Source organism: Haliotis rufescens, unplaced genomic scaffold, assembly GCF_023055435.1.
Source record: "Haliotis rufescens isolate VD_foot unplaced genomic scaffold, xgHalRufe1.0.p SCAF_22, whole genome shotgun sequence".
NCBI lineage: Eukaryota > Metazoa > Mollusca > Gastropoda > Lepetellida > Haliotidae > Haliotis > Haliotis rufescens.
In genome coordinates, this window is record NW_025963913.1 from 1,832,626 (window position 1) to 1,848,314 (window position 15,689).

Genomic DNA, 15,689 nt, shown 5'->3' on the forward strand with positions numbered 1-15,689 from the left:
TTGGATTAGGACGTGTGCAATAAGGATTAATCCCCTATGCCATGACCCCATGTACTTCCTCATAGGTATGGTACCCACACCTGTGAGATATGCCATACGGCAGTGAGTGCTTCCTTTATACACGGTGTTTGAACTACGGGTTCGGATCAAAATGCGAGCAGGTGAGTGTGTAAGGTTTAATGCCGCGTGTAGTAATGTTCCAGCAATATCACAGGGATGTATGACAGACATAAACTTTAGACATTGTATCCACGTGGTAATCGAACCCGGGTCTTCGGTCACTGGGCTACCCGAGCACCCGCATCGAAGTGAGAAGCAAGGATAAAGTTACTGTAGAAGTTATACTGACATTATTATGGCTTCAGTAATGCGACCCCCAGAAACGAAGCACGTGTAACCTAGCACAGGTAGTGCAGGACACCTTGGACATTGTGAGAAACATAACGTTGTATTGCAGAGAGATTGTAGGGATATCCACCTTGGCGAGAGCTGTCAGTGACAATAACGTCTCACGGGCTATTTTTACGATAGTATCCTTCTGATCATGAGATGTTACTAAAGTTTTCCAATGTACGTATGGTCATATTCTGAGGCTTGCGGTGACAAGTGATTCACAAAATTTCCAATACACTGACCGCGAAGCAGACCCCGAATTATCGCCGTGGGAGCCCAGACATTACACGTTCAGACACCTCTGTCACTACTGATATTTGTTTGTTTGTTTGTTGTTTAACGCCAAACTCAGCGATATTCCAGCTATATGACGGCGGTCTGTAAATAATCGAGTCTGGACCAGACAATCCCGTGATTGACATCACGAGCATCGATCCACGCAACTGAGATCGATGACATGCATCAACCAATTCAGCGAGCCTGACCACCCGACCCCGTTAGTCGCCTCTTACAAGCACAGCTGTCTTTTACGGCAAGCATGGGTTGCTGAAGACCTATTCTACCCTGGATATTCACGGGTTACTGATATTTAAGTCAGCTGATGTTCAGTAAGATGTGGTGTCATGTAAGCACAGCAGGGCTTAACAACAAAAGTTTTGATCAGGACCGTAGAAATCGTGACCGTAGATCGTGACAAATAATGCCAGCTTACAATTATGTATCAGTAAGAACCGTTTTGAACCATACTCAAGTATATCGCGTCATGGCTAACAGAGTTTACATATTTTTTGCATTGATAGATATGGACAATGATCGTTATATTATTATATATACGTAAACAGTCAACTGCAAGGAGTTTTCATCACATACTAATAAACAAAATTATCCTTGTGCTATAACAATGATACCACTGTATATGTCTGTTCCAATTTCATATATGTTCATAACCATTGTTGAGCAAATCTTTTATGTAGCCGTCTGTCAAGTTGTGGAGGACTTTTAAGAACGTGTCTGTACAGGGTAACTGAGGGTTAGGTGGACTACCTCGACTATCTTGTTGCATGTTTGTTGACTGTCTTGGGGAGGATCAATTCTTCGCACTCAGGTACTGCTAACTGACGGCGGGTGGGACTGCGGTTGGATTGCATTCATTGAAATCGCCTCGCAAAGGGACGGATGTTTGGTCAGCCGTGTAACTTATTTGGTCGCTTCTGCTCTTTTCATTGCTCGGTATTTTTTCTAAGGAATTCTAGAAATACATTGATGTCGCGTTTTCGAAATGTTACAATGTCGCGTTTTGGTAAAATGTGCAACTTTTCTATTGGTTTGGTAAGGTAAGTACGTTCTAATCTTCCATACTTGTCACTGCATCCTTGTCCTGTACCAGATGCTCAGAGCCAATCTGTATCCCTCCCCATGTTAATTGAAGAAGTTATGAATACAACTATATTATTGCTGCTTATTTGTGTGAATATGAATCAAAGGAAAAACGCTCCGGACCAAATTTTCACTCCATATTACCTTGAGGAGAACGAATATTCTCTACACCAAATCCGTTGATTATATGTGTCATTATATTTTCCGGAACAAAGCTTTTCCCTAAATATTAGCTCTTGCTGTGGCGACGACTGGTACGGCTGTATCATCGCAAACCATATTAACAATGATATTAAGCATTTCCTTGACCCCACTTTGTCAGCGTGAAAAGTATGTATTTCTATTGAAGTTGATAATCACCTTTCCTTGAATAGTAGTGTCAATGGCCGATATGAAGGCACTGTTAAAGCACTGTGTAATTATCCTGACTGTGTATACATGCATGTGTCCTCACCAGGAGAACGCATTGCATTTTACTGGAATTTCTAAACGACGTGGCCATTCAAACATAACTTTTACTTCTGTGCCCATCAATCTATAGTCTATAGATGTGTTTCTTAAGTGTTGTATCTCAAACTGTTCTGTAAGACGACAAGTCTAAAGGAATTATGTTTCTGGCCCCAGATAACAGCTTCTTTCCAATGATTCATGATTCCTTTAGCTTTTCAAACAGGCATGAACAGTATTTTGAAACCTTAATTCATTTTTTGTTGTAAACAGGATCATATAAATTCACTCGTCAAACCGACCCGGGGATACAGAAATTCGTCGTGTCACTGTAGCACAAATTGTATTTCGTTCAGAGAGATTACAATGATCGTACGATCGTATTTCAAAAGCTAGTAAAGTGCATGTCAAGAAGAGGTACACACTTACATTCAGTCTTCCTATAAGTAGAGATTCAAACTGTATTTTCAAGTCAGATAGTTCAGGAAGGTGTACAATGCAAAGAGTGCTCATGTTTGCAGAACAAAATCCCTGTTTACGTTTCTGTGGAGACATTTGAACTAGGTGCGGTCGAATTGAAATGTGATCGTGTAGTGTTTACAATAGCTGTCCTTGAAGTTAGGATATGATTAAATACTTTCAGGAAAGCAGAGTTAACAATAATGTGTGCTCTCCATCTAAGTATATAGAAATTCATACTCATATATACACACGGGATTACTCACATATAATCACCTTTCCTTGAATAGTAGTGTCAATGGCCGATATGAAGGCACTGTTAAAGCACTGTGTAATTATCCTGACTGTGTATACATGCATGTGTCCTCACCAGGAGAACGCATTGCATTTTACTGGAATTTCTAAACGACATGACCATTCAAACATAACTTTTACTTGTGTGCCCATCAGTCTATAGCCTATATGTCCTTAAAGTTATAATATGATTAAATACTTTTAGGAAAGTACAGTTAACAATGAGGTGTGTTCTACATCTAGGTTAATATATATTTTTCACTCATATATACACACAGGTTTACAACAATATGTACAGAACTCAGTAAGTACTCACCTCTCACGCCAACACCTCACAATTGTGTAATCCAACGTCTGTACAGTAGCACACGAGTTGGCTACCAGGAAGTAAACTGAGAGAGACATATAAGGGTCACATGATCGAGTCATCGTATGTCACATACCTGCATGATCATGATCTGTTCAAACATTATTTGCTTTTAGGTCAATTGTAAAAAATATTTTCTCAGATCTACTGAGTAGAGCTGTTATAGGGTATTGATGCAAAGCAATCTACATAAAGAAGTACGGGTCTTTTTGTTTAAGACTTTGCTACTTGTACCTGTACTAATTTCTAAAATTCACTGCTGGATTCACGGTATTTGACGTTAACAGGGGATACAGAAAGACAAATGTAAATTAAAAACATCGGCCCACTTGCGCAACTATGCATGGTATACATTTGGATGTATGTGTGTGCGACTTAAAGCCCCACTCTGACTATAAGGTGGCGGTGTCTCAGTTTCGAACAGTGACTGACAATGTAAACACAACCGAGTGTCGGGAGAAGGGTTTTGAAAACCGTACGCAAACAAGATCACCATTGACCGTCAAACTTCGTGTCAACTTGCATAACAAACAATGGATACCACAAATGGCTCCATATCTAGATATAAGTCAATAAATTTTTATGTAGTTTTATCATAAAAAATCGAATCGATCGTGTTTGGTGTCTGCATCAATCACGGTGGGTGGAGCTTATTTACGGTTGCGCTATAAATAGCAAAGCACATGGTCAAGTGTACATGTGACACATTCAATGCATTTGTGCTCAAAGTGTATTGTGTTGTATATTTTCACGGCGGTACAGGAGCAGAACATCGGTTTTGGTTAATGTAACAGTAACCATACATAAATACGAATCTGACGACACGTTTCTTTCAGTTCAGTCCGAACATTACAGGTATTTGTTTAGTTGTGGTCATTTGCATTCAACAGTTTCATCTAAAGGCCTACCACACAATACTCAGATTATATTTATAAAACTTATATTATTACACAGATTTTGAAACTAGTGTTTAGGAAGGGGTCTAATTTTAAGCACTAGAAGTTGCGCCAATATTTTTCAACTTCACTACAACGTGTATCAACATAACAATGAACATAAGCAACTGATAAATACTTAACGAAATATACTAGATTTTTTTACCTTTATCTAGAAAATATTGTACTTACGATCAACGAAAACTCTAATACAATATTCCAAGACAACTTTAATTATGGATTTCCTTTTCTGTGACAGAATTTTCACACAGAAAACTGAGTCTGATCATTAGATCAACACTTGTCCCACGTATTTTTTTTTCATCTGCTGCTACGTTTAATATCCGTTTCTTCAAGTCCAAGTATCTACGATCTTTCCAAACACTTCGTCTATTTAGCTCAGTCCAGAAATATTGGTAGCGCTGTTTTCCAATCGACGAATTTCTGCGACATGGTGGACGCACCATTCCCTAATTGCGATTGCCTGTGCTGTGTCACGCCTTGTTGACAAAAGTAGTGTGAACATACATGTACACATGTACGCTTGTTGATTCGAGTTGGGGGTCGGAATTATGTAATCTTGAATGTATATATTTGGAACTTTCTCCACGATAAAGTCACCAAGGTCATAATCGAAATGACCAAAGCCTCTCTGGTCACCGCGAACAACTCTCCGTCAAAACTAAGCGTCACATGAAAATGTTCTGTTGCTCATATTGAAGGCAAGCGAACTTGCAATGTTCTTGACAGTTGTATACACGGATGCGTTCACGGGGCGTGGTTGCTAGGTTTTTTAAATATAAGTATTAATGAAAACACATCTTTTCTAAAATTGCAAATTAATTTATTAATTTTTGCCAAGGTCGTAACCTTGATCACACGGGTGGGTATTTCGACGGAATCTTGTGATGACGACGTGAATGAGGCTGTGTGTATTACATTGTTGAAATCAACTGACCAGGAAGATTGTCGAGGCATTGACATTATGACAGATGCTCGTCATGGATTGAGAAAAAATGCATCTGAGAGACACATTGTTGCTTTGAGCTTCGAGACCAAACATGTGTTCACGCCGAAGTAGTTTACAAGAGAGGATGATCTGTGTATTCAGCGACCTGAATAATCTTGATGAAAATATTTTTGAAATCCATATTCACACACATGACCATGGAAATAAATGTGAACTAATGTTTATCTAAACAACGTTTCGAAGTATGTGAGACTGTCCGTGTGTTATCTCCATTCCGACGTGAAATGATATAAAGTTGTCGTGTCTCATTTCTTTCCTGCCGCTGGGGAAAATGTGCACGGATGTAATAAAAGAAATACTAATAGATCTACCATTGCACAGTCATAAAAAACAAAGTCAACTTTATCTTTCTTCAGTTGTTTATTCAAAGCAAAGCGACTCGATCTACGTCATAACTTATTTCATAGACTAGATTCTAGTGCCAAGTGTTCAAACTTTTTTTAAATGTCATGAAATATCTAACACAATAATTAAAAGACATTTTGTAAAAAATAATATATTTTAATTCGTCCGCCCGCTCTCTAGTTAGTGGAGGTTTGAGGGGAAAAACACATACAAAACATATGGATGGCCTTATGCAAATGACACTTGGCATGCCAATCAACAGGGAATCTGGGTCACCGGGACCCGCAAAGTTTCACGGATCGAATGACTTCGACATGTGAGGAGCTAATTTCGGACAAGTGTGACTTTGCCAAAACACATTGCTGCTGGGGAATGAAAACATGTGACGGAAACGAGAGAAAACTACTTTCATCACTTAAAAATATTTTTGACCATTACCAGTTTGTTTGCTATTTGTTATGTATTTGCAAAAAGTGCTTATCATGCAGGAACATGAGCTTCATGGGCATAACTATTAGTATACTAAACCTGTTAAATATCTGCTTGAAGTGGTTCACGACGTAGGATGCGACTGATCGTGCTTTGAGACTATTACACATGTTTAATAAAAATGTATTTCCGTCTCACGTACAGTAAACATGATTGAAAATTAGCGCTGGCTACAGAGAGTAGTTGGGTGCAGTCACTGCTAACACAAAATACGCATATTTGATGTGAAAAGATGCCCATGACATGTACATGTAACCCGGAAGAAAGTGTAGAGGCACACGACCCATGCTATCAAAAATAGGATAATGTGATACCTTCATCCTTGTCAACATTACGCCGGTGTCAACATGAAGCCACATCCTCATTTGTACACTGATATCATATTACTTGGGTTCTTCTCGTTTGAGATCGCTCGAAGCAGAGTTAGTGCGCAATAATTTCAGTTGAACATGTCAGTCATAATAATGATCTCATGTCGGTGTTGCGTCATGAAATAAACAAAATAACTTGAAAATATCGACGCGTCGGTATTGACATCTAGATAATGAACACAGTCAGGTTACAGAGACCTCACGACTGTATAAATATAAGCTTTTTTATGTATGGTCTGCATTGTTCGTACTTCACGTTGTCAGGTTTCAGAGGCCTGAATGTAAACGGGCGAGCAGACCGAGAGATACTGACTGGTTGTAATATGATAGTTGGTAACGAAGGGTCAGTAGATTATTTTATCAAATTACTAGTATGAAACTGATAATTACGAAGATGCTAGATACAACCTAAGATATTTCATATTTATTCAAACTTCTGGGCCTGCATATTTATAACACCTATATAGTTCGATTATAAAATAAAGTACACACTGCTCATTCTTCGTGCATGTGGATATTCGTACATGTGTGCTATATGTGGATGGTGAATTGTAGTCAAGATGCAATTGATACGCATGTGATGTGAATAATAGAACTTTGTTTAACCGCGCGATGCCAGTATTATATTCAACTGCGTGTCCGCCTATATATCTTGAAATGACAGGATGTATTAGATAACAAACTATATGTCAAGTTCTTTATTCTTTCAATGCAACAATGACTTGTAACTTTATCAAGTACGAAATGAACATCTCGGCAATGCATCGTTAATAATTACATGTACACGCCGATTAAAACATACAGTAACTTGTACAATAAATGATATACGAATGTAGCTTCTGTTGTTGTTGTTGTAGCTTCGAAAGGTAACGTCTACTCTCCTGTGCCAGGGTTTCCAAGGATATGAGCAATTTTTAATCCGGATCATAAATAATTCAGTTCCGATTGTACCGGAGCAATGTTTTTTAAAAGTTGACATGGCTTTAGTTTATCTTTGAAAGTTTATTATTGCATTTCGATATAACCCCTGGGTTCCGCGCATATTGTACACATTTGTGAGCAATAAATGGACCATTGTGAATGAATGAAATTTTATTGACCAGGGGTTTACTTTTCGAACTGTAATACTTGATATGTCATTATCAATTTAACATAACGATCCACGGTTCCTCGCAAACATATCAGCTTTGTAGTATGGATAACTCAAAACATTTCGATGATTCATAATTTTGATTAATCGACGTTTAAATGTAATAAAAGTTGGTTATATGCCAGTAATTAAGAAGTACTGAAGCCTAAGCATGATTATGATAAAGCCTTTCAAAGTTAAAAAACACCCATCATTCAAAAACTATCCGTGTTTATGTACAATACAGTGTAATTCTCTTTCTGTGTCACATATTGGTGTAGACGTTGGCAGAACGATTGTACTCCTTCACCACATCATAACACAGCTGGAACTGGTCCTGCAAATAACATACAGTTAGTTATGAACATTTAACGTCATCAGTAATACTGAATGCACATATTATTGTCATAGTACCATAGACTAAACATTATACCCACAGAGTGATTGTTATATTACGTGGAACAACCGATTATAAGGAATATAGATCTCGCCATGCAAAACTTCCTGTTAAAACAATGTCGAATAGTTTCTTTTCCATGTTTAAAGTATGCTCCAAGGCTAAAAGTCGATAATTTGCAAATAATAACTTTGCAAATTGTTTAATCTCTCAAGAAAATACATGTAACATTTTAAATTTTGATTGTGTCAGCACATATTGATTGCTATCACTAGTTCACAATGTCAACGACTTCATATGTAACCGTGTACTGTCATTTAACTATCAATTGGATCAGTTATTGTACTCACGAAGGACTGTACAAACTGAGGTCTGATACGCTGCAGTTCCCTGATGGTGAGGAAGATATCCACGTCTCTGTCCAGCATCAGTCTGCTGATGATATTCAGGACACTGCAGAACACGCCGCTCACTCCGGCACCGTCACTGGTTCATAGAAACCATCACGTCATGCAAGGTACATAGAACGGTAAATATAATGTCTGTGGAAGCAACATCTTCTTTTGATATTATCCACACACGTTTCAATATGTATATATCTTTTTTAACCAATATCAATCATAAACCAACTATTTGTATATTTATAATTGTCCAAATGATAAGCACGTGTTTAATACCTCATTATTTACCTGATATCGTGCTACATGCAATGAATGTCTCTTATTTTACATCATTCCCGTAATTCATAATTATGTATATTATTGTAAGGTGGGGGAAGAAGAAGGTAAATGCATACTGGCAGTGGATAAGAACTGTGTGGTCAGCAGAGCTGATGATTCTGTCCACCACGTTGATCAGTTCCAGAAGTGAGGCACTGTTGGACATCATGTCCTGTGACCGCAGACTGAACAATGTCACTGACTGCTCGCTGTCCTGAACAGTATTGAAACATTTACCTTCTTCATGAACTGCAGATCTCCAAAAATAAAAATTGATATATGTTTGAACAATATGACTTATCACATTTCCAAAACCAGAGTATCCAGTTGTCTTTATACTAGTCATGCTTTCCCATTTTATCATACGATGGGGGGTTGGTATGTTCCAAGCCTCACACAGAATGACTTGACATAAATACATGTAAATTATTTTTAACATTATCCCTTTCCACATCGATACACTTTTGCTAACAATGTTGGTCCTTCTCTGTTCTAAATGTTCTCAACAGCTACCATGATGTCATCGTTGAGGCGAAATGGGTTCCGCCTTAAGCTTTTGAATCTGACGAGCTGAGATATAATGATTATACTTTCTCATGAGAAATGCCTACTGAACGAGCAATATGACGCGCATTCATTCACTGCTTGCTTGCTTGCTTGAAATAACATAACGACAGAACCAACCTTCTTGTCATATGCAAGCATTAATTTTCTCTCGTTGTAGAATGCCTCGTCATTGTTTGAGTTGGTTGCCCCTTGTATCACATTGAATGGTCCATTCTTTAACACTTTGTTCTTTTTAGGGTACATTGCATCTGTATCCTGGATAAAAAGTGAGTGTTACTAATTACATTCAAGTAAGCATAATTCAAAATGATGGCAGCCTTTGTACCAAGCTGTACAAGAGAGATGATTGCGATTTTCCATACGTGGATGTGTCCTTCATGTTGAGCAAAATACCATGATATCCAGTTTGTGGTGTCTGCATTTCTCAATTGTCAGATACTTTAGAGCATAGATTTCGTTTTTTAATTTCATGGAAAGACACATTTTGCTTACTACTAAGCATTTCAATCAAGGTTTCACCGTCAATGGCTAGGGTAAGTCCTTACAGACATGTTTTGGCAGACATTCAAAGGAATTTACTGAATATGACATGTAGCTTGTCAACCATATATGGAGTTTTCACCACGTCCTTACTTAATGGCGCTAACTATGTTTAATGATCATTGTGTGAGTGGCGGATGTTACATGTAGACCAGGAAAATCAAATCATGCTCTGTGTCGTCACTGATATATACATCACCATTCATATACCTTTCATCACTATTTTGCCTCTCACCTATGAGATCTCTTTCAGCAGATATATAAAGTATATTCCACTAATCCATTAAGTATAATCCATTAAACATGCTTTCGGACAATGAAAGGTATTATTTCTTACAATCTTTGAAGTGAGTGTGTTTTTTAGACAACATAAAAATACTCAAATGTAGAAACGACAACATTTATCACAATAGTATTACCTTGGAGTCGTCCAAACAGACAATGGTGAAGCAGTCATGGTCGTACACCAGTCTCCAGAAGTCCACCACAGTGTCTGGCAGGGGGGTCTGTGTGACGATCAGGCTTGATGGCCGAAGTATAGACTAGAGTAAATACAGTGAGTGAGTGAGTTGGTATGATATTAGGCCACTTTTAGCAATATTCCAGCAATATCACGACAGGATACACCAGTAATGGACTTCACACATGTGGGGAATCGAACCACGATCTTCGGCGTGACGAGTGAAGGCTTTAACCAGTAGGCTAACAGTATATGCACAATACATGACAGTATTACTGGGGTATCAATGGTGAGTGGGCATGTGGTTGACTTAAATAAATGACTGTATGTATAAGGAATAGGTGGGTGGACGCACGATTATAAAGATTATATGGTTTATGGACACAAGGTGGACAAAAGTATATAAGGAATACACGAAGTCATTATTACTATGATATCAACTATATACACCAAGACTTACTATTATCCAATAAATGCAAATTGTGATGACACCGTCATGTTTATGTTATTTGGATGTTCAAGTATTGTTTTATTACACTTAACGGTTCAATGTGATATCTGAAAATATCAGGTAAACTAATACACATTAGCCCAAACAGTATATAGTACTATACGATTGCAGTTACATGTTGCTTAACATAACAAACAACAATGGAGAGCGTGCTTACAGGCAAAACCACAGCATTGATGTAGTCATTCCGACTCTGAACGGGAGTACACAGGTGGGGTCGTGATTGGTTTCCTGTGACAAGACATCAAGCTTAAGAATTGGATGGTGATCAAGCTAATTGTCTGAAGTACAGTGTATTTCCAATTTACAGGAACATGTATCTCTTACAATGGACACAGTTACCAGTACTATGTTGTTATTGTTATAATATACACAAGGTACATGCAGCGAAACAAAAGGAATTACCTTAAGGCCAAAATCATTTTTATCAATATGAACTGATTAAATGACAATTGGGTCAATTTGGATGAGATTGTAATGTTGATGATCTTTTTATCGTGGGTATGTGGTAGGACGTGGTACGTACCAGGGAGGATATCACGGCTCCTGTTTTTGGCCAGGTTCCCTGGAAGCAAGGCATGTGAAGTTGTCTCTGCTGTCAGGTCAGATGTCTGTACTTGAAGTAGCTGAAGAAAAAGGCATTGCATGTGGTCCTTATTAAGATGTTTATCACACAGTGTGTGTTATACGTATGCTCTACACCAATTAATTAAACAAGCTTCAAGAATGATCATTTCAATGGAAACATCGGTCTTAAAGGGTTCGGCAGCTACATAAAAATGGGCTTACTTTAAATTGATTTTTCAGTATGCCCTCTTGCTGTGTTGTAAACGTCTTGTCAAAACCAAACGTTTTGTCAAACTCAGACGAAGTGTAGTGTGTTCCTCGACTATTGAGAGCCTCCAGGACCACATCATGCACGAACTCGTACTGGTTCTGAATAGAACATGTGTATTATTACAACATGAATAAAATATTGTGCTGATTTAAGAGCCAAATTATGCTGTTATTTTGTCAGTGTTAAAGAAGTCCTATTTTAAGAGAAATACACTAACCAAAATGAACTTTTATTGAGGAACGCGCCTTCTGATGGTTCATTTTATGGCTGCATATCAACTCTGTAGATTACGTACCAACTAATAATCTAAAACAATATAAAAGGAAAACATTGACTGACATTATATTTCTTGCACACGGGCATACAAATTAAGAGCATTTGTGAAATGGTTGCCCTTAAACACCAGAATCCGCTACGTATAAATATCATGTGTAAGAGCCATTCAAGTCAGTGTCCATTCCGCTCAATTGAAAGCTACGAAGGTGTTCATATACTGGTTACATGAAATATTGCAACCAGGTAAGTAAGTGATATAGATGAGATACAGTCGACTCTCACAACCACGAGTATCATCTTATCCTGTTTGACACATATCCGACATTTCCTAATGAATTATCTTCATTGTAAGTAAAAGGAAAACTTTGATATGTTGTATGAACACGTCTATTTTGCGTCTGCGACCGACAAGCACAGAGAGTAGCCCACTGATCTGTGATCGAGCGAAAAAACTGTTGCATTTATGTGTTGATTCTAAGCGTGTTCGACATGGCTATAAACGTCTGTATTAGATCTCCGGCATCCGCTATGTACGCCGTTCTACGAATCTAGTGCAGCCAAATGTATCTCTTTACTGGTCTGTGTATCCTTATATTGCCCACCGCTTTCTGCACCATGTTCATCCTGTTCTGTCTCATCTTGCATACACACATGTACACGTTGACTCTTTTATCACTCTCAGCTTCATCAATCAGGTAGTCCAGGGCAATGAACGCTCCCGTCCGTCCTACTCCAGCGCTGCACAAAACAACACCATTCACTGAATTTGATTTTTATAAATAATTATTCAATTAAGCAAGCAATCTCTAAGACAACCGTGGTCTCATTTATCCCATTGTCTTTACTGACTTGTCTTGTACATATACATGTATATGGTCTTCTCTCCAATTATCTCCAATGTTCTACAACAGGGTTGTTGCTTACACCGAGGAGTACAACTACCCAATAGTCGCCAGTAATGTACACTTATTACCACGATTTCTGTGTCCAACTTCAGGGAATAGTGGCATAGAACAGTTTGAAAACATACATTCTTCCACCGCGCCTCTTGTGTCCACAATTAATTTACCTGCACTACCTATATTGGTCTATGATCCTATCATTCACTTGCATTGTACCATATACATCGTGAACGTCGACATGACCCCTGTCCACCCCATTACCAAAAATGAATCACCATAAGAGCCCCATCTTCTTATTACATGTAGATTAAGACAGTGGACATCAATGGAACCCATGGGCACTCAAGAGCTAACAGTGGTCATTGATGAGTACTATGACCTGATACCCTCACGGGATCTATCTAGATATATATTACCTGCAGTGCACCACCATGGGACCCCTGTCCATGTCCCCCTGTTTGACCAGTCTCCAGAAGTTGACGAGGGCAGGGGCAGAGGGAACACCGTGGTCAGGCCAAGACGTGAAGTGGTAGTGCGTCACAGTTCTCTCAACACCCTGTAATTTTTTATTGGCACTATTGGTTACAAGTAAGCCAACAAAACCAAAAAGAGGATGCCGTTGTTTGCGGTTAAGTATTTGTATGTAGCAATTTTGCCAGGTGAGCCCCGGAAATCAGTTTGTGTATCTTCAGGCTCTGTGTACCATGGGCATTTAAAGTCAATGTTAATGTACACGACACCCTTTACAGAAATTACAGAAAATGCCTTGTTCTAGATCTGTATGATGTAAATTGTATCTAGTTGTACATCCTTGTAGCGTACATGGACATTTATGAAAACGTCATTAACCAATAAAATTCAAGTATTTTATATGGAAGGTAAGATAAGCAATTATGCATACTTACGAATTTTTGAAGCAGGAAAGTGTAGATCCTGTAGTCAGCCCTCACAGTCACATTCTTATTAAACACCTTAACGTGTCCGTACTTTTTTGCCTTATTCCCATCAGGCCAATATTGTTCACACTTCGTCTAGAAAATAAATTATTAGAACGAACTCTCATATTGCAGCCCATATTCAAATCAAACATTTTTAGAAAAAAACGTTTCCTTAAATATTATGGCACTGGTGTTATTTTCAAATAGCTAACAGACTTTGATGCACATCCTACCTTGTTCATCTCCATCAGCCTGGTCAGCATGACTATCTGTGTTACGTCCTCCTGCCACACCATCCGCCAGAAGTCAGTGATTGTCACCGGTTTGGGTCCTATGTGCAAAGCAGTATGTATTACAAACTAAAACATAGCATGATGTGTGATCATCGTCGTACATTAATCAATCGAATTTTGTAATTTCCAGTTCACAATACGTTTAATGAATATATGATGATATATATACAAGTAAACTAACTGTGCGTACCTTGTGTAGCTATGTATTTTGGAGTATCATCGTGTCCCTGTGGAAAGATATACGGTTAAAAGCCGTCAATAACTGCCGGTAAGTGGAACATTCAATGCCGTACAATTTTACACGCATTAAAAACAATTGAAATACGTCCATTTTAACACTCCTCCATGCACAGGATTATCTGGAAATACATCAAACCGATATTTGATATTTCAAATATTGGTCATGAATTCAATCATTATGCTGACATTTATATAGAAATAGTGGAGTAATCTCACCATGATATAATTGGCATTAATGTAATCATCTCCATCCGCCAACACAACTCTCGAATCATCATCTGAATAAAAACCTAATGTGAGCCTGATGGATATTTAAAGTTAAACCATTGAAACGATAATTGTCCCAAATGAAGTTGCCTCTGTCAGTATGGCAATTAATAATTAGCTACATGTATGAGAATATGTTCACGGTCTTGTTTTAATATCCACATGTAACGATAGCAGGTTTTATTCTTAACACATCTGGGGACGGTCGGGTAGCCTAGTAGTTAAAGCGTTCGCTGCTCGTCACGCCGATGACCCGGGTTCGATTCCCGACATGGGTACAATGTGTGAATCCCATTTCTGCTGTCCCCCGCCTTGAGATTGCTGGACTATTGCTAAAAGCGGCGTAAAACTATACTCACTCACTTAACATATCTGAAACGTTGTGCCAAAAAGGCGAATATTGATGTAAGCAGCTTTGAAACGCTTACGTTGCCATTATATTTCACAATCCTCAAATCTCGAATCTACGTTAAACCGTCCTGGAGTTGACTGCATCACCGCTAACATATTTATTAGTGAGCCTTCCCGTCTTAGAACTTACTGATTAGCACCAAATTGAACTCCCGAAATAACAGAAATAATTTCGCAAATGTCCCTTGAACACCCGACGTGTAACGTCTGAAGAAGTTTATTCAAATTTTATCACAATGACAAAGCAAGTATTAGTTCATGTAATGTATCCCCTCAAAGCTTTGCAATGGTCTATATACTTACAAGCATATAGTGCAAGAAAGCGGTTCTTCGTCTTGTTCTCTGCTTTCTTACCAGCCTCATGTGGATGTCTTGCTCCATACGGGATGGTCTGCGACACAGAATTACACGTATTATGTGTATAGGAACATGCAAACTTGTTACCAGTTGACAACTCAGTAATATTCAAGCTAACAGCTAATTAACCTTGTGTGTTAGATTGATGACCTCGGTTCATAAGCTGAATGAAAAAAAAGGTTATTGAGATACAGTCATCTTATCGTAAGTGAGTAAGTATGATTTTACTCCACTGTCAGCAATACTCCACATCAGTATCACGACTCGTGACACCGGAAATAGACTCCAGACAATGGTCTCATGAGGGGAAAGGAACCCGGGCTTCTGGCATGATGTG

At 38.4% G+C, this 15,689-nt stretch overlaps 1 protein-coding gene across 1 annotated transcript in view; it reads right to left on the minus strand.

Annotated features, from left to right (window-relative positions):
• Nucleotides 1-5,643: 5,643 nt before the first annotated feature.
• The window catches only part of LOC125383205 (receptor-type tyrosine-protein phosphatase alpha-like), a 31,236-nt gene continuing 21,190 nt past the window's right edge, over nt 5,644-15,689 (minus strand). The window contains exons 12-26 of the mRNA XM_048401422.1: nt 15,299-15,386; nt 14,534-14,595; nt 14,268-14,304; nt 14,018-14,115; nt 13,752-13,877; nt 13,263-13,402; nt 12,547-12,682; nt 11,620-11,766; nt 11,357-11,456; nt 10,988-11,061; nt 10,279-10,401; nt 9,437-9,574; nt 8,830-8,966; nt 8,384-8,519; nt 5,644-7,973 (exon numbers count right to left, since the gene is read on the minus strand). Coding sequence (XP_048257379.1) covers nt 7,902-7,973; nt 8,384-8,519; nt 8,830-8,966; nt 9,437-9,574; nt 10,279-10,401; nt 10,988-11,061; nt 11,357-11,456; nt 11,620-11,766; nt 12,547-12,682; nt 13,263-13,402; nt 13,752-13,877; nt 14,018-14,115; nt 14,268-14,304; nt 14,534-14,595; nt 15,299-15,386 — 1,614 coding nt within the window. The 3' untranslated portion in view covers nt 5,644-7,901. The remainder of the gene's footprint in view (nt 7,974-8,383; nt 8,520-8,829; nt 8,967-9,436; nt 9,575-10,278; nt 10,402-10,987; nt 11,062-11,356; nt 11,457-11,619; nt 11,767-12,546; nt 12,683-13,262; nt 13,403-13,751; nt 13,878-14,017; nt 14,116-14,267; nt 14,305-14,533; nt 14,596-15,298; nt 15,387-15,689) is intronic.